General features: G+C 45.6%; 1 protein-coding gene across 1 annotated transcript in view; it reads left to right on the forward strand.

Moving 5' to 3' along the window:
* The window catches only part of LOC115333126 (retinol dehydrogenase 11), a 73,295-nt gene extending 52,422 nt beyond the window's left edge, over positions 1–20,873 (forward strand). The window contains exons 5-7 of the mRNA XM_040217355.1: positions 12,197–12,306; positions 17,297–17,367; positions 20,738–20,873. Of these exons, the coding sequence (XP_040073289.1) occupies positions 12,197–12,306; positions 17,297–17,367; positions 20,738–20,873 (317 nt within the window). The remainder of the gene's footprint in view (positions 1–12,196; positions 12,307–17,296; positions 17,368–20,737) is intronic.
* Positions 20,874–23,919: the final 3,046 nt, after the last annotated feature.

Consider the following 23,919-nt stretch of genomic DNA (forward strand, 5'->3'; position numbering starts at 1 on the left):
CTGAAATTATTTATGCATATGTATAGCTACTGCCGCCCTCCACTGCATAAAAGATCGCGTAGATGGTCGTCGTTAGAAACTCGTCACTACTCGTCACATGCTCAGTGGTTCGGAAGTTCAAAGCTATGTCTTTGCAACCTATATAACTATGCCAATAATAATAATAATAATAAAACGAAACATAACAATAAATGCGGGAATAAAAATCTGGCGAGAAAAAAAGAAACTATCAAGAATCCGCCGGAAGTGTTGTATTCTTCCAGATTCAGAGGCCCAGAACTACGAAACAAGTTTCTCCTACCAAAATGTGTACAGGCTAAAAGAAACACGTTCCAAAAACGTAAAACTAAAAAAAAAAAAAAAACTAAAATTTTTTTTTTTTTTTAATGACGTGCTGAACTTGAACAGTATTACAAACCTTCCCCCATGAGTTAATTTATTCCTCAACGTGAAAAAACAATAAATACATCATTTTGTATTCTGCAGATGGCAATAATATGTACTGTCTGTGGTGTTAATTTAAACGCGAGACGAAAACAATTACCGAGTTTAGGGCATAATCGCCCTAAACTCGGCATAATCGCCCGTAGATACATGTTTGGACATTTCTTCGAAACTCATCTTGAACAGCAATATTCTTGCCTAAAGACGACACTTACCTAGGCTATACATAGATAAGTCTTAAAAAGTTTAACGTCTGTACCATACAGAGCTTCGGCTATAACGTGCTTCAAATATGGAACGAACGACAATTGTCAAAAACCGGTCGCCCTTGCTTGCTCCTTCGGGAATTTATTTCTTTAAAACCAAGCATGCCACATGATTGAAATAAACGGCATTGTCTTTCGCAGGAATGTGGCACCGCATGTCGAAATTTGAGAAGAGAAATTACGAATGTACATCGTACGGCTTGAATCCAAATGAAACCGCCCGCCCGTCTTTCGAAGTTCGACGAACTTGAAACTTTTACCCTAAAAGTTCGAAGTTCTCCGAAGTTTTGACTTTTCAGGAATCGAAAGTTCGATAATTTTCGAATTCTTTAGATAAATAAATTTGAAAGTTCTTTGATAGGATGGATGCTTGGGCGAGTTGGTGAACCATACTTGACGGTGACAGTGCATTGAAAACCAACCTCACACCAGACACTCAGGAAGACAAGCGCGTATGCTTGTCTTCCTGAGTGTCTGGTTTGAGATTGGTTTTCCCCGCGCTGTCACCGTCAAGTTCGAAAGTTCGAAAATGATCGAATTTCTTAGCGTAGGGAGTTCAAAAGTTCGAAAAGCTTCAACCCTTTTAGTGGAAGAAATTCGAAAGTTCGAAAATCATTGATTTTTTAGTCTATCAAGTTCGAAAGTTTGACAAGCATCCAATTTCACAGCGTAATAAGTTCGAGAAGGAAAGAACTTTTTAGCGTAAAAAGTTCGAAGGTTCGAAAAACATTGCGTTTCTGAACGTGTAAAGTTTGAAATTTCTAAAAGCGTCGAACTTCTTAGTTTAACAAGTTCGAAAATTCGATTTCCGTCGAATTTCTCGATATGTAAAGTTCAAAAGTTTAAAATATTTCGAACCGCTTGAATCGATCATCGAAACTTCGGTTCGAAAGAAGTTCGCGGCATCCCTAGTCATAACTCATAACCTGTACCGACGCTTGTGTGCCGAAGAAATCACTTAAATAGACCCCGCTAGTATTCGTACCCGTGGCGACGCCTCGAAAAGGCGGGAGGACCTATTTTCCGTGACGTTCAAGCGTAACATCAGAGTAGGCTCGTAAAGGCCGGTTCACACATCTGCGTTCCGATCTAGAGGAACGACAGAAACGACACGAACGACATGACACCGGGACCACCGTGACACATTATCGCTTGATAAAGCTGCTCTTTGCCATCTCTGTCACGTTCTGTTATACGAACAGAATCGTCCCGGTGTGATGTCGTTCGTGTTGTTTCTGTCGCTTGGAACGCAGATGTGTGAACCGGGCTTGAGGTAATAGACCGACCCACCGCCAGTTTCGCTACGCCTCCTCCGGCGCAATGCATTGCGGGAGGAGTAGCCTTTCCGCACGAGGGTCAACGCCGCTGTAGGCTTGCGAGTGTCGATCACGAGCCGTCTCGTGCACTACCACTGCCTCCTGTGAAGTACAACTATATATATGGCTGCGTCACGCACGCTCCAGACGGCTGGTGAGGGGGGAGGGGGTTGCATAAAACGGGAAAGGGGTTTAATGCCTATGGAGATTGTTATCCTCCAGGAAGGGGGAAAGAAAGATGAGAGAGGGGTTTGGTAAAAATAGTTGGCCGCAAATATGCGGAAGGGTGCCAATCAATCAACGTATGTGAGGAAAAAGTTGGAGAGGAAATGTAGAGCGTTGGGCAGATCATAGCTCATGGGAAACAGCGACGCGCGCAATCTAGCTGGTAGTTGTGTCTCTTTCAGGACTCATATGAGTCACACAGGTCTGTCGCGTCGCCGCGAAGCGGCGGCGCTATTAAGTTTGCGTTTCACGGCTACCACAATTGTCATTGTGGTAGCCGTGAGGGTGTGTGAGATCGGTCTATTGGTCAAAGCGAACGGCGAGCTCTGGTTTTCATTTTTTGTCAGGAGGTGTTTACAGATATTCCGTTTTCCTGGTTGATAAAAAGAAACTATTGATATGTCGGCCTGAAATGTTCACTACAGTACACACGGATGAGCACTGTTGAGCACTATATAAATAGGATTACGCTTCCAGCGAGAGCTCCAGCACGTAGAATCGGTCAGCTGCCCAATGGCAAAGAAGACGACGTAGGCGATAGATCTCCACCAGCTCCGACTCTACACACTACAACAATGTAAATACCTTGTTCATCGACTCTTAAGGCCCTGTCACACTGAGGCGACACGACGGCAACAGCAACACAACACGTTGTCCAACAGTCGGGCAACTTGTTGCTCGCTCCCCGTGTTGTCCGACGAAGCTGTCACACCGCGGCAACAGCACGACAACATGGACGACAACTAAAATGTTGCCTCGGTATGACAGCTTTCGGCAACAAAAACAGCAGCAACTTGTGTTGGACAACGAGTGTTGCCCTGATTGCTGGCTGAGCGAATTTCGGGCCGGCAACACGACAACATAGATAGCTTCGATAGTAGAACTAGTCCCCTATCAATAAAGTCTTACTCAAACAAAGACTTGGAAAACGTTATTTAACAATAATTAGAGCTGGCGTGCAGCTAAAATATTTTCGATTAATGTTTTTTGCTGCGCAGTTACGGAAAGCGATTTTCGAAATGGTCACAGCTACGGTCGTGAACGTTCAGACAGGTTTTGAAATTAGATCTCCCGAGAGTCCAGCGCACATTACGGATAGTGAAATAAAATGGCATGCCTACTCACTCACTAATAAAGTATAATAAAAATAATCCAGAAAACGTAAGATTAAAAAGTCGAAGCATAAAACGACCACTCTGATCATGATCGTTGATGCTTGGAACTTGGAAACAGCCGCTACCAGACACTTGTTTTAAAAATACCCAGGACGTTTTGGGCGAATGAAGCGATCACGTAGCAGCTGTAGGCCAGTAGACGGCGTTGAAAAATATTTATTTCACCGATTGTTATGAAGGCCGATGGTGTCGGTGTCGCAGTTTTCAAGCACTGTCAGTTCAGCTCAACACCACGCTACAAAAGACGCTTTGGGGTACTGCCGGTGCTAACGCAATTTTACAGTAGAAATAGAAATTGCATGAAAGAACCGGACAGAATCACTTCATACGGTGGCGTAAATCCCGAACATACATCAGCGATGTCCCTTTCCTCGGTTAGGGCTATCTGCTTTGTCAGCAAATGAAGAACATTTCGATAAAATAAAGAGCGAAAAATACTCCCTGTGTCAAGTTTTCTAATCACAGTCACTAGTCGATGTCGTACCGTGGTAATTCCCGGCCCTTCGAACGCACTAGCACTTTGTAGAGTCACATTTCCAGCGATTCCGCGCCGCACACGAACGAAGGTAAACAATCAAGATGGCGGAGTGTTCCCCGTGTTGTCCTCGCCGTCAGCGCGGTGTGACAGGGTTGTGGGACAACAAATCGGGCAACACGGTTGCCGGGCGGCAGCAGCATGTTGCCCGACTGTTGTTGTTGCCTCGATGTGACAGGGTCGGCGGCAACATGACTTCCCCGTGTTGCCGGATAGAGTTGTCCAACTGTTGCCTCAGTGTGACAGGGCCTTTAAAGACTACCGAAACCGACAGGTTAACCTCTACGTCACTACCTTTTTCGGAAAACTTGCAAGACGAGAATGCAAAACATCAGTTTTGGTATTTTGCGTGTATTGCTGGGCACAAAATAAGTCTTACATAATTCTACAAAAAGAAAAAAAAGAAAAAAGAGCGGTATACGAGGCCACCACCGCGTCGAGAAACACTCCTTTAAGGCCCTGTCACACTGAGGCAACACGACGGCAACAGCAACACAACACGTTGTCCAACAGTCGGGCAACTTGTTGCTCGCTCCCCGTGTTGTCCGACAAAGCTGTCACACCGCGGCAACAGCACGACAACATGGACGACAGCTAAAATGTTGCCTCGGTATGACAGCTTTCGGCAACAAAAACAGCAGCAACTTGTGTTGGACAACGAGTGTTGCCCTGATCGTTGGCTGAGCGAATTTCGGGCCGGCAACACGACAACATAGATAGCTTCGATGGTAGAGCTAGTCCCCTATCAATAAAGTCTTACTCAAACAAAGGCTTGGAAAACGTTACTTAACAATAATAAGGGCTGGCGTGCAGCTAAAATATTTTCGATTAATGTTTTTTGCTGCGCAGTTACGGAAAGTGATTTTCCAAATGGTCACAGCTACGGTCGTGAACGTTCAGACTGGTTTTGAAATTAGATCTCCCGAGAGTCCAGCGCACATTACGGATAGTGAAATAAAATGGCATGCCTATTCACCCACTAATAAAGTATAATAAAAAATAATCCAGAAAACCTAAGATTAAAAAGTCGAAGCATAAAACGACCACTCTGATCATGATTGTTGATGCTTGGAACTTGGAAACAGCCGCTACCAGACACCTGATTTGTTTTAAAAATATTCAGGACGTTTTGGGCGAATGAAGCGATCACGTAGCAGCGGTAGGCCAGTAGACAGCGTTGAAAAATATTTATTTCACCGATTGTTATGAAGGCCGATGGTGTCGGTGTCGCAGTTTTGAAGCACTGTCAGTTCAGCTCAACACCACGCTATAAAAGACGCTTTGGGGTACTGCCGGTGCTAACGCAATTTTACAGTAGAAATAGAAATTGCATGAAAGAACCGGACAGAATCACTTCATACAGTGGCGTAAATCCCGAACATACATCAGCGATGTCCCTTTCCTCGGTTAGGGCTATCTGCTTTGTCAGCAAATGAAGAACATTTCGATAAAATAAAGAGCGAAAAATACTCCCTGTGTCAAGTTTTCTAATCACAGTCACTAGTTGATGTCGTACCGTGGCAATTCCCGGCCCTTCGAACGCACTAGCACTTTGTAGAGTCACATTTCCAGCGATTCCGCGCCGCACACGAACGAAGGTAAACAACCAAGATGGCGGAGTGTTCCCCCTGTTGTCCTCGCCGTCAGCGCGGTGTGACAGGGTTGTCGGACAACAAATCGGGCAACACGGTTGCCGGGCGGCAGCAGCATGTTGCCCGACTGTTGTTGTTGCCTCGATGTGACAGGGTCGGCGGCAACATGACTTCCCCGTGTTGCCGGATAGAGTTGTCCAACTGTTGCCTCAGTGTGACAGGGCCTTTAAAGACTACCGAAACCGACAGGTTAACCTCTACGTCACTACCTTTTTCGGAAAACTTGCAAGACGAGAATGCAAAACATCAGTTTTGGTATTTTGCGTGTATTGCTGGGCACAAAATAAGTCTTACATAATTCTACAAAAAGAAAAAAAAGAAAAAAGAGCGGTATACGAGGCCACCACCGCGTCGAGAAACACTCCTTTAAGGCCCTGTCACACTGAGGCAACACGACGGCAACAGCAACACAACACGTTGTCCAACAGTCGGGCAACTTGTTGCTCGCTCCCCGTGTTGTCCGACAAAGCTGTCACACCGCGGCAACAGCATGACAACATGGACGACAACTAAAATGTTGCCTCGGTATGACAGCTTTCGGCAACAAAAACAGCAGCAACTTGTGTTGGACAACGAGTGTTGCCCTGATCGTTGGCTGAGCGAATTTCGGGCCGGCAACACGACAACATAGATAGCTTCGATGGTAGAGCTAGTCCCCTATCAATAAAGTCTTACTCAAACAAAGGCTTGGAAAACGTTACTTAACAATAATAAGGGCTGGCGTGCAGCTAAAATATTTTCGATTAATGTTTTTTGCTGCGCAGTTACGGAAAGTGATTTTCCAAATGGTCACAGCTACGGTCGTGAACGTTCAGACTGGTTTTGAAATTAGATCTCCCGAGAGTCCAGCGCACATTACGGATAGTGAAATAAAATGGCATGCCTATTCACCCACTAATAAAGTATAATAAAAAATAATCCAGAAAACCTAAGATTAAAAAGTCGAAGCATAAAACGACCACTCTGATCATGATTGTTGATGCTTGGAACTTGGAAACAGCCGCTACCAGACACCTGATTTGTTTTAAAAATATTCAGGACGTTTTGGGCGAATGAAGCGATCACGTAGCAGCGGTAGGCCAGTAGACAGCGTTGAAAAATATTTATTTCACCGATTGTTATGAAGGCCGATGGTGTCGGTGTCGCAGTTTTGAAGCACTGTCAGTTCAGCTCAACACCACGCTATAAAAGACGCTTTGGGGTACTGCCGGTGCTAACGCAATTTTACAGTAGAAATAGAAATTGCATGAAAGAACCGGACAGAATCACTTCATACGGTGGCGTAAATCCCGAACATACATCAGCGATGTCCCTTTCCTCGGTTAGGGCTATCTGCTTTGTCAGCAAATGAAGAACATTTCGATAAAATAAAGAGCGAAAAATACTCCCTGTGTCAAGTTTTCTCATCACAGTCACTAGTTGATGTCGTACCGTGGCAATTCCCGGCCCTTCGAACGCACTAGCACTTTGTAGAGTCACATTTCCAGCGATTCCGCGCCGCACACGAACGAAGGTAAACAACCAAGATGGCGGAGTGTTCCCCCTGTTGTCCTCGCCGTCAGCGCGGTGTGACAGGGTTGTCGGACAACAAATCGGGCAACACGGTTGCCGGGCGGCAGCAGCATGTTGCCCGACTGTTGTTGTTGCCTCGATGTGACAGGGTCGCCGGCAACACGACTTCCCCGTGTTGCCGGATAGAGTTGTCCAACTGTTGCCTCAGTGTGACAGGGCCTTTAGAAAAAGTTTGGAACGATTATGCATCTCGCGAGCTTCGAGTGTGCACGCAGCCAAGAGCACGACAGAAAGCAACAATTACGTCCGGCCGTCTGGCTGTCGAGTGCCGAGCCTCAGCTTCATAGGGCACGCTCCTTACGTAAACAAATAGCCGCTAGACAGGCCGAGCACGCGCCCGTACAGCCAAACGTATCCAAAAGAACGCCTCGCCGCACGCACCACTCCAGCAACGTAAGCGCACAGCGCACTGCGTACAAAGAGTGAGGAGCACTTGCGCTTGCGCCACCTGCGCCCTGCCCGTAGCGGACACCACCGTAGTGCGCTGCGAACATGCGAAGAACGCGAGACGCCAAGAAGCCGCGTCGATGAAAGAGAGAGAAAGAGAAATGTCTTCTAGACGTCCGAGTAAAAAGAAAAAAAAAAGAGGTGTCGACGAAATGTAGCAAACTCTGTCAAGCATCGAATGTCGAAGAAACGGTCTGCCGGTGAGACATCGCAGTGTCAATGAAACGATCTGTCTATAAAAACTTGTTCGATGAACTGCGCGCCAAGAATGGCGCGGCTTGCCACATAAAAAGTGGCGCACCCTACGTCATCGAGAGCGCGACAAAGAGACACACGGAGACGACCCCAAACCCCCGATCCACTCTAAACCAAATTAAGCAAAGCCATGCCAAACCAACCCAAATGAAACCAATCCAAGGGCGGCTGCACGTATCAAGATAATAAATGCTGACAGTATTTTATAAAGGCCGAGATGACTGAAAAACAATGTCGGCTGATGATTCCTTAAATCGCAGCCTAGTGCGGCAAGCACGGTCGATCAACAAAAGCAGAAGTAGCTCGAGTGAGAAGGAAAACTCGGCCTCCAACGGTCTCTGCTCATAGAACAGCATACGACTGACGGACACCACAGAACTGCGGAACCCCTGACCCAACACATCCAACAGGGATTATGGTGAGATTTCAAACCAGACGGACGTCACCCTACCTAACAATACCCCCCCCCCCCCCCAAAGAAAAAAAAAAGAGAGAAAAAAATTTGGTCAGTGCATATGTTTATTATATATATGCTGCATAAAGTTCCGTAGAATTACGTGTGGGTGGCACACGAAAAAAGAAACGGGGATGATATATGTATTAATCGTTCATTTGTGTACAAATGAGCGAGGTATGCACAGCGAGGCGATGCTCTAATCACTGCGACGTTGTCTGTGTAACCTGTCGGAAGGCGCGTTTGTGTTTTTTTGCTGCCCCTTGTCAGCAGGCGAAAGTTCAACACACCCAATTTCGTCAGCTTGAATTTAGTTATTTTCGTAACTAATCAGGGTGAACGAGATTTGGTAGAAATGTGCGGAGCATAAACATAAACATAGTACATTTCTTTCAAATTGGATAAACGGTTCAGAAGTTCACTGTTTTAGGGTAGTTTCCCCGTCGCACGACTCACGCGGAGACAGACCAACGGCTTGCGAGGAACAAAAGAAAAACAAAGAAAGCAACCTGTAAGCGTGATGACCTGTGAGTGTGAGGACCTGTGGGTAAGGTGAGCGTAAAGATCTGTGTGAGTGTGAGGACCGTGAGGACCTGTGAGGACCATGAGGAGCTGTGAGTGTGAGGACCTGTGAGTGCGAGGACCGTGATGACCTGTGAGTGTGAGGACCGTGAAGACCTGTGCGAGTGCGAGGACCGTGAGGACCTGTGCGAGTGCGAGGACCGTGAGGAGCTCTGAGTGTGAGGACCTGTGAGTGCGAAGACCGTGATGGCCTGTGAGTGTGAGGGCCGTGAGGACCTGTGTGAGTGTGAGAACCGTGAGGACCTGTGAGTGTGAGGACCGTGTAGAGCTGTGAGTGTGAGGACCTGTGAGTGCGAGGACCGTGATGACCTGTGAGTGTGAGGACCGTGAGGACCTGTCAGTGTGATGACCTGTGAGTCTGATGGCCTGTGAGTCTGATGATTTGTGATGACCTGTGAGCGTGATGACCGCGATGATATGTGAGCGTGACGACGGCGATGATGACGGCGAGTGAGTTTTGGTTTTGTGTTGAACCGTGAGGGTGAGTCCGGGTGATGACCCTATTTTGAATAAATCGTGATCGTGAGTGGGCGTGAGTCCTGATTGAGGAAAAAATAGTGATCGTGAGTTTGAGTGAGGACAGCTTAAAATGCCAACCTATGACAACAGGTCGGATCGTTCTCTGGCTTCTAATTTCTCTTTTAGATTGTTTCAACATGCTCTCGACGACGTTGGACAAAACGCTTATCGAGTATCCTGAAGCTTAGAGTATCTGCTCTTGGTTCTTGAAACTTTCTCCTGCTGTATGTTCGCACGACTTTTTCAGTGTTGCACCGAAGGCAGCGACAATAATTCCTCTTTTGAAGAGCATGGTGTATGCTGATTCAGATCCAAGTAGACTTTTCTTCGAACATGAGGAATACATTTAGCACACTTTCTGTCATGGAATTCTATTCTCAGTTGAAGGAATTGCAGGGTAGGCTTTTCTGATTATTCGTGTGTGAGCATTTCTGCTTTATCTCTTAAATCATCAGGAAAGTACTCAAGCAGTTTCATGACCAGAGGTACAAATAAGTCTGAGATGAAAGTGATTAAGAAAAAGGGGCAAGCTTGCATAGCTTCAGTATTAAATGTCCTGCCGGCAAAAGAGCTCGATTTTTTCTTTTTAGATTGGTGTCCACGATTTACTTTTTTTTCTTTTACGTGTAAATGACCTCCCTAAGTCACATCATCTTCTTTTACACATAAATTTTGAATGTCGCCTGTAACTTCGTTTAATCACTATTCTCATGAGAACAAGTTATTAACAGTTGTCAGTTTTGAAATTAACAAAAGAATCAGCGACTAATTATGCAGTTAATTCAACATTCATTTCATTAATTCGAAATTTAAAAACCCTTCACATCTTTTTAGCTCTTCCACAACCTTCTTATTAAACGTCAGTTGTGATTTGAGCGCTTCTCATATCGACGTCTATCACTTGTCCTTTGTGCAGTTTAAACTATGTACAACCAACTAGCCCATCAGATTATTTTAGAACTATACACGATTAATTGATTTGCTTCCCCTCAGCGTGTGAACCAGCTTGGCCCCGAGAGAACACCCTAAGTGTGTTAAAGCACTGGTTGCTACGTTAGGGTGCTTGTGAAGAACATCAAATAGGGTGTCCTAGACATCCTTGACGGATTTTTTAACGAGCGAAAAAAAGGACGAGACCTGAATCACGACCCCGATGACTACTCCAATGCCTTGTATCCTCGAAAATTAAAAGGCACAATTAATTTTAATATTTTTAAAAGTCACAATATTACTCTTGTTGTTACAACCTAACAGGCGTGTATGCGTTACTGAAAAAGTAACCGACTACAATTCACTTACTTCGTTGAAAAATGTGACTGAGTGCAGGTATCAATTACTGCATCATAAAAGCAATTGAAAAATTCCCAGAAAGTAATTTATTACTTTTCACATTACTTTTTTTTAGCTTTTTATTGCGAAATCAAAAAGGCATACATATGTTCAAAGTGGTAACATTTGGTTTCTTTTTGTCGTTCGCACCTTGTTGAGTTTCAACCGCGGTTGTCGTTCAAAGTTCTCGTCAGTCATCTTCCCACGTCTCCCGGTGAACACATCGGCCGCGACGCTGAAGACCCCCTCGACGTGTGAGCTTGAGGGAAGAGCGATGTTGTAGCGCACAGACCCTCTGCGTACCAGTTCGTGGTTGCGCAGTGTTTCGAAGCACGCTTTCGTGTCCTCTGAGAAGCTAGGGGCTTTCTGAGGGTACTCGGAAGCGTTCGGCGTTGACACTCCTAAAGAATGTCAACGTTGAGCGCCTTGACATTCTAATCCTTGTGGTGTCTTGGTGTTTTTTTTTTTTTTTTTTTTTTTTTTTTTCAAGTGGTGCCGGGCTCAAAGAAAAGTGTCCAACGTTGGTGGAACATAGATGAGTGACGCAAAGGCAGACACAGCGATGTTTACGTGAAAAAACTCAACTCAATAATTTGATCTCTTTCGGAAACATATAATTTATTACTTGTAACTGATTACATCAAAATAGTGATTGAATTACAGCAAACAATACCGCAGGAAAAGGCAATTAAGAGTTAAAAAGTTGCAATAAAATGTAATTGATTACAAGTATACAGTTACTTGTAACTCGTTACGTACAAGTCTGCTACCTGACAAAGGTAATCAAATAATTGCAAAATTACTCCGACAGGAATATATTATAAACAATTTGATTACTTGTATTGAGTACCGTAAGAGTCCGTTAAAGATCAAATGAGAAAAATTCCCCAAGTCAAAGACACGTTTTTTACATAAAGGGAGGAATGTACATTTCTTGTTCTCTCTCCGGAAGATCTGAATCGAACGCTTTGTGCACCCGGTCGCATAGAAACGCACTGGTGTTTCCCTAATACCAATTGCTTGATCTCGAAGAAAGAAAGGGAATACGGAACACAAAATGACGAAGATGACCCTTTCTATGACTCCGCGCCTGCCTCAGCTGCAAACTTGCCTGTGCGAACTCGAGTATTGAATATACTTAGTTTCATATACTTAATCCAACGACTATGGGAACAGCATGAAACCCTTCTATAAATGAACCAACTTGTTCGCCCATTTTGTAAATCTCTCGCAAAACAAACGCGTACTTTCCATACTGTCTTTTTAGTGAGACACGTCCACTCCCTTGACTGCTATTTATCGTTTCCACTGGCGGCCTGCCTTGTTCGGCTTGTTCGCCATGGGGCCTCGGGAGGAGGCAACGAAACCAGATTCCGCGTTTGACATCGAAGGTAGGGTCAATAGCATTCCTCCTTTGCGACGCAGGTGTGACAGCAAACTGTTGCCACCCCGGATTCGTAAAGACGGAGCTTGCCAGCCACAGCTCCGACCTTCACACAAAATTCACGGATATCCTCATCCAGAACTTCGGCAAGGTAAGGAAGCTAGTGGCTGACCAGGTCGACAATGTCGTTGGCATTTCTTTTTTGCTTTTGCTTGAGCAACAAAAAAAAAAGTGTTGTATTTGCGTGTCGGACATATTCGCAAAGCCAGCGAAGATAACCGGAGCAACTGAAAATCCTAACCAGATAAAGCTGGGCCTAAAGCCAGCTTTATCTGGCCAGCTTTTAGCCACGGCTGCGCATACAGTATCAACACCCTATTCGCAAGTGTTCGCATTAGCGCCGCCATTTCGGTGCTTACGTAGTCATTTGGCGATAGTTACGATTAAAAATATTCGATTTCCTAAACTTCATATACCTTGCCAGAAATTACAGACGGTGTCATTTTTCTCTCGATCACGGAACGTCTAAACAGTTTCGGAGAACGTGAGAGTGTTTCCTGCGATTTCAGATAGAGCTTAAGATTTTTGGCCACAATGATGTTAAGCCGAAAGGCAGTCGCGGAACTTGGACCGCACGATATTGAACAGAACACGAGCAGCAACGCGGCACAAGACGAGTGAACTAGCGAGATAACTGAGACGACCACAGGGAAATGGTAAAGAGCGGTTAGTAAAGCATCTACTGGAACGGCGACCGGACAAGGTGGCATAGGAGTAAGACTAGTCAAGCCACTAGGAACAAAAAAAAATTAAAAGTTAAAACATTCAACTGATCAAATAATAACGAAGGTGAGGTACTCAGTGATTGAAGACTAAGCAGAATGAGATAAATATATAAAAGTAAGGGAAATAAGGATAGCATAACATCATTCCGCCCAGTAACAGCAACCTCGGTCCTTCATAGTCTAGCAATGGAGGTAGTAAAAAGAATAATAGAAGAATGCGCAGAAAAAATTTTAGGTGAGCTACAGAACGGGTTCCGAAGGTATAGAAGATTTATGATGATATATTATTTATCATCAGTCATAGTATAGAGGCAGCATGACAATCTACTGAGTGCCTCTCTAACCTCGAAAGATGCCCAGACCATGTCTCTGTGCACTCCCTCATTTAATGGATTCCGATGCGCCCCAAGTGCCCGTCTGCTCAAGCTCCTCTGCCGGGTCTCTAAGCTCGACTGGGGCACAGATTTCATGCATAATACCGCATTGCCAAAAGACAATCCCGGCACCATGACCGCTTTTCATATTTCCCTAACGACTTCATATATGGTTTTTCCACAGTGCGATATGCTTCATTGTTTCTGCGTTCCTTTTTCCATTCTTTATTAAACCTTGTTCCTGTTCTAAGTAATGTTTTCCGTAATTCAGCCATACTCCTTGGTATATATATATACCTATCTATGTGTTCTATTAAAAGTTTTGACAATACAGCGCCCCCGCCCCCCCCCCCCCCCCACCTCTTCTCATCAATATAAACCATTATTCCCGACTTGCCGCTGCTGAATTGCAGGCCCAGAGGGTCTCCTTCCCCTCAACAGATCTTATTCAGCTCCTATAACATCTCCAGGCTTTCTGCTGGCAGCACAATGTCGTCTGCGTAGTACATTTCTGGTATAACCTGATTTACATTTCCCCCTCTCTTCGTATATGACATATCCAAACATAGATTGCACTCTTCTAATTTCTCTTTCATTCCACTCAGAAATAACATGAAGAGTAGAAGTAAAAAACAACCCTGCCTGAGTCGTCTTTTTTTTTCTGCCGGTTCTGTAGATGCACACTAGATTAGACTTTTACAACAGGTATACACAAATAATAAGGTTGTTATAACATGGGAATGTTATAACAACCTAATTATTTGTGTATACCTGTTGTAAAAGCCTAATAAAATGCGCATCTAAATCATACTCTCTCAGCTGTACCCAGAGTTTTTCCTGACGCGCATTGTCCTACGCCCTTTTAATGTCTAGGAATGCTATCTATAAAGATTTTTTTTTACTAATTTTTCCCACCTCCATACATCAAGTGATGATGAATAAGTTATCGTATCTTCTATGTCTTCATAACTGGTTCTGCAGCCCACCTAAAATGTTTGCTGCCCATTGTTCCATTCTTCTTTTTACTACCACCTAGTCTGTAAAGGACCGAAGATGTTGTTATTGGGTGATATGATCTTATGCTATCCTTATGCTTCGTTTACCGAGGTGGCGGCGAACAATGGGCGACGGAAGCGACGCCGGCGGCTCGCTCTCTCCCTATAGGTTAAGTTATACTACGTTAGGCGCTCATAAAGTTGGCGCTTTACCATCAAGTAAAAGTGGAGCTGCGGTCGCGACTGTCGGTTATGAGGTTGGTCTATATATTCACATATGAATCTTCTTATGATGTAACCAGAAAACCGCGTCAAGAGACACGTCTAATATCGTTCCTGGCGCACGGTCCTTCTCCCCGATTGTTATCTTACACTCTAAAAAAAGGGTATCACCTTACACCCTTCTGTCCTATATAATGCACCCCACCACTTCAATTCGACGTACAGCGCACTATGGCCGAACAGACGGCCCCGAATTTTACGAGGGGCTTGATAACCGTGCCATATAACTTATTAAATAGCTAAAATACGTTTCAAATACCGCAGAAAGAAAACACTGAGGTTATGCAGTAAGGCCAAAAAACACCGATTATTTTATTTTTGTCAGTAACACGCACATTAGCTGTTTTAATAAGTTGTAGGGGGGATCGGTGGCCGAGTGGTCTAGCGCACACCAGCTCGGAGTACGTGGAGCGAAAGCTCGCGCTGCAGAACCCAGGGATCCTGGGTTCGAGCCCCACCCCTGCCCGTTTCGATCTGGATGAGCATCGTACCGGCGTGCGGTCGTGCATCACTACTGCGTGACGCACGTTAAAGACCCCAGGCTAGCGGCTGTACCGCACTGGCTAAATTTCTCATCTACAGCTGGGAGACTCGTCGCCCCTGTGAGGCAGACCAAGTTCTAGGCTGTATAAACACACACACAACCCAATTTTTTTTTTTAATAAGTTGTACCACACAGCTATGCCTCACGTGAAAGTTAGTGCCGTCTGTTCGACTATAGGGCGCTGTACGTCGAACTGAAGTTTTGGGGTGTATTATATGGGACAAAGGGTGTTAGAATACACATTTTTTTACAGTGCAGGGACATTAACGATGCAGAGGTTTTCTGGTCCGTCTGGACCTGCGCGAAGCTGGAGAGCTAGTGGTGACTTGAGGGTGCTTTACGCTTGCTTGTGGAGCCACTGGTGTTTCTTAAACATGAAGAAGATACATAGGAAGGGGGGACGGACAACGAAGGCGGCCTTCGCCATGCACCGCAGTCACAACAACTTCGGGTCCCCGTCTATAGGCTTATCCAGGAGGGAGATAACCTTCCTGGGGCCAGAGCTGACATCCCTCGTTTCCGCGGCTCCAAGCGATTAAATGTCAACCCCACGGAATCGTCCTTCACTTCCCTGGCTCTACACCCTCTCCCATCGCCTTCCCACTTTTCAGTGTAGCCTCTTTCACCGTCCCCTCCTTCACCTATATATGCAAACTACGGGTCAATAAATGTTGTTGCTAGTTGGAAGTCTTCGTTGTCCGTCCCCCCTTTCTATGTATCTTCCTGATGTTTAATTACTGTTACCAACACGCTCGTTTTGTACTTAACGGTGTTTCGTTTGCTGTCAAGTCGGAACAAAGACTGTTGTTGTCTGCCCTTAAACATTTCACCTCGGCAGCTAAGATGTCTAACTTGGCACCAAACTTATCCAAAACACTTGCCTCGGCAGGAGGGATGACGATGGATTCATTGACGTCGTTTTCCAGTGGTGACTACAGGATTCGTTCTCGGAATCGAAGGCTTCGGACGCATTCGACGAGCTGACTTTCTTGTCGGGCGCGCTACGGTTTCGCCGGATGCAGTCGTTTTTTAATGTGCTGGAACCGGAAGCCATGAACACGTTGTATTCTTCAAGGCCAACGTTTATGCAGTTACAATGGAATTTGCTCCTGCAGCGGCCAGCACAAGCCAGAAATTGTTGCTTGCCAACTACGGGAGTGGAGCACGTTCCGCACGCAACCTTCCTCGGTGCCACCTTGAAAAAGATGGCGCCGAATATGCATCTCGTTCACTCCGAGCGTCAAGTGACATACCTAACCAAGACCGTCGGCAGGACGGTCTTGGATAGGTATGCCAGAACAAGAAAACTTAGATGACAACCACCTAAGGGCCAATTCACACAAGAACGTTTTTTTTTTGTGTTTTTTTTTATGGGTCATTCGGATATTTATGCTTCCAATTTCGTATGCAAAGCTACTCCTCACATTGGTCCATACGCTTCATACAAAGCGAAGCTTTTTGGATAGGAAGCGCTGCAATCGAAATCTTCTTCAGAAGGAATCGTTTTTCAAAACATCGTTCATCCCGAACCAATCTTGCGAAGAACAACACTGAAATATATGCTCACTTCACAAAGCTTGCGTCCTGCATTTATGATAGCAAACCAAGTACTTCTCCCCTTTGCAGAGACTTTAGAGACTTTTTAGTGTTGTGTCGTTTACCCCGCAGCGTCGGGTTTTTTTCAACCATGTGCAGTTACGTTGTTGCCTGACGAAGAGCGGAAGGGTCTTTTGCCGTTCTCTGACCTGTTTCTGCACCCGAAGGCACAGCAAGCCGCCACTAAGCGGCTGAGAAGAAGCGACCCGAAGTGTTGCAGCAGAACCTGGCAGTCCACAAAATTGCCGCTCATGTCGACGACTCGAAACAAAGATGATAGCAGAGACCGCACATCTGTCAGGTGACTTGTACCGTCCACTGAAGCTGCAACAAATCAAAACAAACTCAGCTAGAGTGAGTCTGTTGTCGGCAAAGCACTAAAGAATGAAGATACAATACTCTGACACACTATTCAGTTTCACTAATGGCATATTGCTCGTAGAGTCTGTCGCAGTACGTCATAACGTCAAACGCGGACGATGTATATGGTTTTAGCATCCCACACATATAGGTAAGCTAAAACTTGATGTCAGTGCTTCTTTTTTTGTTTTTCTTTTCTTTTCAGAGCCCCGAGGAAGGTGCGCAGACGACGGTTCACCTGGCTGTGTCCGAGGACGTGGAGCACGTCACTGGAAGGTGCGTCTGGCGCTCTTGCGGTTCCCAATGGGGAGAGTGGGACGCGAACGACAGCCATGGGATGTGAGACGTGCCGTTGAAATGATTGAGTGCCATCATCTGATATCTCTCGTGCGAAAGATGCGAGAGAGCCTTCAGTGGACGTCCTAGTGGTCCACACTCTCCATCGAGAGTCCGCTGAGAACAGCCAAGAGGCGTTAGATTCCTGGCAAAACGAGCTAGTTGCTTCGAATTCCACTCAGCGAGTAAATTAAGAGCACCAAACAAGCTAAACAAGTTTCAGCTGATGAGAGGGCCGTTGTATAGTTTAAAGTGTGAAAATGGCCTCTCTAAAATTAAAATCTCCGTTGAATCAAAACGAAACAGTCTTTTTTTTTCTTTTTTTTTTTCGTTGTTTTGTAACCGTTTCCTTTTTTTTTTTTTTTTAAGTTGGAACAATACATTGTAGTCCCTTTCAACTCAGGAAGGTAGGACGAGGGAAAGGAAGGCCGGGGAGGAGAAAGCAGAAGGAAAGTAGGAAAGGAGAGTAGGAACCTCCTTTTCTCCAGCGTTCCGTCAGCTTCCTCCTCCCCGACCTTCCTTTCCCTCGCCCTACCTTCTTGAGTTGCAAGGGACTATCGTAGATTTTGTTGCATTAGATAGAGAGGCGGGAATTAGCTTGACACCGAATCTCGCTAGATAGCTTCAATTGAAATCGTCAAAACAAAGTTAAAAAAATAAGAAAAAATGTACACTCCCCCCCCCCCCCCCCCCACACACACACAAAAAAAAGAACAGAACAAAAAGAAAAACCACGCATTGTTAAACGTTTATTCTCCGCCCAATTGAAGCGCTAGTGGTTAGAAGCAGATGCCAAAGTTCTAAAACAAACCGTTCTTTTGTTCATAAGTCATGACTGATTTTCTAAAATTTCAATAGGAAAATGGCGGCCGATGGAGCCCTTAAATATATGGAGTTGAGTGGCTCCATTTACCATGCGCGGACATCATATTTCATTTAAATTTTCAGAAAATTACCCACAAATTTCGCATAAGATAACGGTTAGTTTTAAAACTTTGGCGTCCGGTTCGAACCCCTAGCGCTACGTTAGAGCGAGGGATGTAAGTTCGGTAACGTGTCGTTTATTTATTTATTTTTTTATTTATTTATTTATTTATTTACTTGTGGGGGGAGGGGGGGGGGGGTGGACACGCTGCACATATAAGGTATCTAAATTTCTCGATTGATGCAAACTTCCTTTTGAAAATATCCCCATTTAACAGTTTTATAGACGGGAACTCGAAGGGTCACGTGCATCCAATTCTTATTTTGATGTTAATTACGGCAAGAGCCATTAGTTCACGCCGTTTCGCAGCGCCTATCTCGCGCATGTTCGGTGTATGTTGTGGCCCGATAAAATTAGCGGAACTTTTTCTACGCTAAATGTAGCAGTGAATCACAGTGTCGGGATGCAACGTCACAGTGTCGCGTGACGTCATGGGGTAACGTGACGTCATCCGGTTACGTGACGTTAAAGTGTCAGATGAATACCGTCCGCTATATTTAGCGGAAATTTTAAACGCTCCAGTTTATAACTATCTGCAGCAGTGCGCAGTGTCTCGGCTGTCGCCGCAGTTCAATTGTGGGACACGCCAAGGATCCGAAAATGTCTTTGCCCATATTTTGCCATTGCTTACGAAACTGGTCAAGTATCTCAAACTATACAAGAAGAAATGTAGGTAACTTGGACTATCACGGACCATTTGTTTTAAAAGAAATAGCTTATAAATATTTAACTTCATTACGGCTTGTTTACAAACCCAACCACTGGCTACCTAAGACAATTTTACTTCACAGTCGGATTAACCTTTACAAACCATGGCACGCGAAAACAATCGGTCAATAGCTACGAATGTTACATAACTGTTATGAAGCATGGAGTAAGGCGCAAAAAACAACGGGTGTGTCTTTTTCCTTCTGTCTGTTGTTTTTTTGCGCCTTACATCATGCTTCATAACAATCACCAACTGCCCAACTACAAGTTCTTCTACGTTATACAACCGGTGTTATGCTGTTCTGGCTCGTATATGCAAGAAAAAAACATGCCTTGCTAAAGAGCTTAAAAACACACTAGAATTTTTAGCTATTTCCGGGCGATTTGACTAAAAGTATAATTTATGTAATCGTACCGTGCATTAATTGCCCATAAGGTTGCAAAACACAGAAATTTGTACGGAATATTTGTCACGGGACATCCAGGTAAATAAACCGCGGTTTAGGTCGACCCTGAGAAAGGCTGACGCAGCTTAGCTGGTGGGCTCGAAGACCCTGAGACGTTGCCGAAAACTACAGTTCATCGATGGCACTCCACGGGTACAAACTCAGGGACAGGTCGCCAGAGCGCCCAGCTCTGTCACTGGAAATGCCATTCAAAAAGCTAGATGTCTGTCTCGACTTGCTGTTTCAACGCGTTCGAAGAGTGAATAGAAAAAAAAAAATAGGGCAGAGACACTTAAGACTGCTTACGTGTAGCAATGCGAAAGTGTTCCTAGACAAAGCTCATTGCTACAAGCAGATAGCCAGGTCTACCTATCACACACGGCGCTCCGGCGGTTACATCAGACTCCCCCACTGCGCAGGAGCATGCGAACCGCTTCACGACGGCTTCCGTGACCAGGCATCTGCGTTGCTGCGCTTTTCTTTGCGTTTTATTTCTGAAGCGCGTCCGCTTTGCAGCCATTGGGCATCTATTGGCCTTTTCGCCCAGCCAATGGGAATTCACGTGCCGTTTCGCTCAGCCGATGCGTATTTAGGTGCCGTTTTTCGCTGCTACAGACATCAGATAACGCCGGCTTCGCTCCGTGGGAGAGTTAATGCTTTCGCGTTAGAAAAGGCAGCTAGCTTTGCTCCTACCCAACCACCGACAATAATAAAACCTGCGCACATCCTCCTCTTCCTCCATGAAATGCCATCCCGGTAGGACGACGCCAACTCAGCAATTGAACCCATGCCCGGCGCCGAGAGTCCCTCGACGCGTTGTTTGGGCACGAGGCTTAGCCGAACGCTAAGTTGAGACTGCGGTGGAAGCTACGAGCACGTTGAACCAGTCATACGTAGATCCTTCGCCACGTGATCACGCTCTCCCCCACATTCTCGCGCGGAGAGCTGACTTAGATGATGAAAGGAACGCGGTTGATCGGACCGGCGAAAGCCTAAATCCCATCGCAGTGTCAGCTTAGGGGTGAACGCAGACTCGCCACTGTGTCTTCGCTGGATCTTACTGTGATGGCGTCAACATTCCGGTGCTTCGATTATTCCAGGCGGTGTTGGTTGAACCCAAATCGCTTGCCTTCCTTCTCGGGAAGGTAAACCCACGCTTCCGTCGTTCCAGGTACTTCGCCGACTGCAGACCTTCCGTGGCGCCCCGTTGGGCCCTCGACCCTGTGAGCGCAAAGCGCCTCTGGGATGTCTCGGAAGAAATGCTGGGACTCACGGGCCAACCTCCTTCTTCGCTGCCCGCCTGCTGATGCTACACCGCCTATATAGAGTGTTTCAATCATCGCCTTCTGCTCGATGCTTACTGGGCCGTGGAACCGGTTCTTATCATGCGCACTGTGCTCGACGACAGCTTTTCTTGGCAATGCAGGGGAGAGGAGGAGATCCCGCGCACAGCTTTATTCAGCGCTCAAAATGGGAGAGGGAACGCGGGCCTGTACGCTCCACCACTGCATTGCCAAGAAAAGTTGACGCCGAGAATAGCTCTCTTCTGCGAAAAAGCAGACGCCGCGGATACGTAAATGTGACTCAGTGATTCCAAATCTTTCTTCTTTTTTTAATTTTTTGCACTGGCAATAAGCGTTGGAAAGGTGTATTCTGTTGCAGGTTAAGCAGAATTAGATAAGCCCTCTAACCAAGCTCACCAATCTCCTTGGTTAGTAGTTCCTCCTCTCCAGCGTTCGCTGTGCAAAAGTTGAAAGAGTGGGGTGGCTTTCTGGAAAACGCTTGTCCTCCTATACTAAACCTGCAGCAGACTTGATAACAAGGCCGCAGTGCTGAATTTTTGGTGTCACCTAAATGAAGGCCGATGTGGTGCTCAGATTGAGAAAAAACTACTAACTCAATATTTGACTGGGTCTCGTGCTCCGTCAGTGGAAACCCAAGTCCCACTTGAAATCCCCCGCAGTGGTCGTGCGCAGTCTGCGTTTGGCCTTCATCTAGATAACGCCGCCGGCACCAAGGCTTTGTTATCCAGGAGGCGTTGCGTCGATTCGTCCTTCAAAGAGCACGTGGAAGAGTGTGATTACGTTACTGACCGCCTGTATACACCATTCCGCAAAATATTTTTTTTCTTATCCTGGCAGCTGCCATGCTGGATGTACTTTTTTTTTTTTTTTTTTGGTGCGTACGCACTTTTTCTTTGGCTTTGCGAGGTGGCCAGCTTGCTCCGCTGGCTTGTTTTCATCGCACGCTAGACTCAGTTTTTGGAAACAATTAAAGAGTTTTATGATGTAACGGTGACAGTACCACGCTCGCAATGAAGCTCGTCATCAAAAATTACGGTCATCGAATTGTGTCTATCATAATCGTGTTGACCGAGCGAGTGCATGCTCACCTTGTAGGCATACCTAGGGCGGTGACAGAAAATAAATTATATCCGTATGTCCGCTCGCAACCCTTCGCTCTTTTTCTTCTTCCTCGCAATTTGGTGACACAAGTGTCCCAACTTGGCAAGCTTGTGAGTGGGACACGAGTGGGCTACTTCACATTTATACTCCGTTCACCCCCAAGCTGATGAAAAAAAAAATACATAGACTTTACGGAACAAATAGAACGATTTAATCGGACGTTTCGTCTCCCGTACAGGAGACGTCATCAGTGAAGTGAACTTCGCAAGAATGAGAAAAACACCAACCAGAAATCGAGAAAACCAGAAATAACAGGATTTCTGGTTGGTGTTTCTCCTATTCCTGCCAATTTGGCTTCACTGGTGACGTCTTCGGTATGAGAGACGCAACGTCCGATGAAATTGTTGTATTTGTTACGTAAACTCGGTGTAGCTTGCTTCACTATAATGACTTAGAATGTTCCAGAAGCCGGGGACGGTTTCGGGAACATTTTTGCCCGCCCAAACCGACAGTGGGGTGGCAATTAGAGGAGCTCGTAGGACCAGTCATGCCTGGCTTTCGCTATCGCAGCCCTACTTTTCTCGCAAAGCGCCAAGTCACGTGACGAAAGGAAGGCGGTTCGAAAAACTCCGAAAAACACTCGCCGGTAAACTTTTTGTCAATTGGGATTGATCCGATAAACTCCGAATTGTTATGTGCCCATGCCACCCCCCCCCCCCCCCCCCCCCCGCCCTCGACAACAACAAAAAATAATAATTTTTTTACAAGTTGAGCAGCGCGAGATCAATGGCCCTGGAAAAATGACAGCATAATTATCTTTCATGCCTCAGACCGTTGTCAAAAGGGGGTCGTACGGCTTTTCTCGTCAAGGTTGGTTCAAGGAAACAGGTCATCGTACCATTTGTGTCACGACAAAAGCCACTCTTTTGGTTTCCAGTTTGGGCCATGGGATTTGGGATTTAGAGAAAGGTGAGGGTATGTTTCTGGGCGTAACAGTGAAAGCTATGAACCATAGAGGTTGTATAAAATAGAGAAGATGGGCAGTTGAAACTTCTCCATTACATCCTTATCCACTCCACCTCAAGCGGCCGCTGGATAGATTGATCGGATCACTACTAGCTTCCTTGGGGCTACCTTCGGCAGTTTATTGATCTTAAGGTATCGACGTTAATCGAAGCCACACTTTTGTGCAACTTTTGTCTTGGGACAAATTAGTAGTATTGCCAATGACACCAACGCCAAATTCAACTGAAGAAATCTGAATTCACAAAAGCGCTTTTTGTTTTTTACCTAACATACGTTTGCATCCGGTTATTATTTATTATTTTTAATAGGAAACGCTGCAAAATTAATCCCCGCATTTTAAAGAATTGGGGATTTACGAAAAATAAACTCCGATAATCACCAAATTTTTAATAAAAAATGAACTCCGAAAAGCACCCTGCCAATTTCACGAAAACTAAACTCCGAAAACACGGAGCCCTAGTTATGACATAGCGGGGGGAGGAGTCGAAAGATTGCAGCGAAGTTTTCTTTTCTCACAAACCCGCCGATCCGTATATCTTCGGTACTTTTTTCATTGAAAAGGCGAAAAATCCTTACTACTCCCTAGGCGCCGAGCTAGAGCAGCACGAGAAAGCAAGCGGAGACGAACGTGGTTCGTATAGGGAGTATTCACTGGCGGTCATAGCTGTGTGCGCGAATGCTGAGCGCGTGCTGATGGCGTGCTTCCACAGTTCTTTTGCAACGTGCGTTCCCCACCATCGAAAGTGCCGGTCTTAGCAGCCTACTGATGTGAGCTCGTTCTGAGCATGCGCTCAAAACAGCACCCACAAATATGGCGTCTAGTGAATACTCCCTATACGTTTAATTTCACGATGAAGATTATCAGCTGCGACCTTGATGGTCTCTAAAAAGCACAGCGGAGGCTTGGGTGATTGCATTCTAA

Source organism: Ixodes scapularis, unplaced genomic scaffold, assembly GCF_016920785.2.
Source record: "Ixodes scapularis isolate PalLabHiFi unplaced genomic scaffold, ASM1692078v2 PGA_scaffold5__190_contigs__length_132052651, whole genome shotgun sequence".
Classification (NCBI taxonomy): domain Eukaryota; kingdom Metazoa; phylum Arthropoda; class Arachnida; order Ixodida; family Ixodidae; genus Ixodes; species Ixodes scapularis.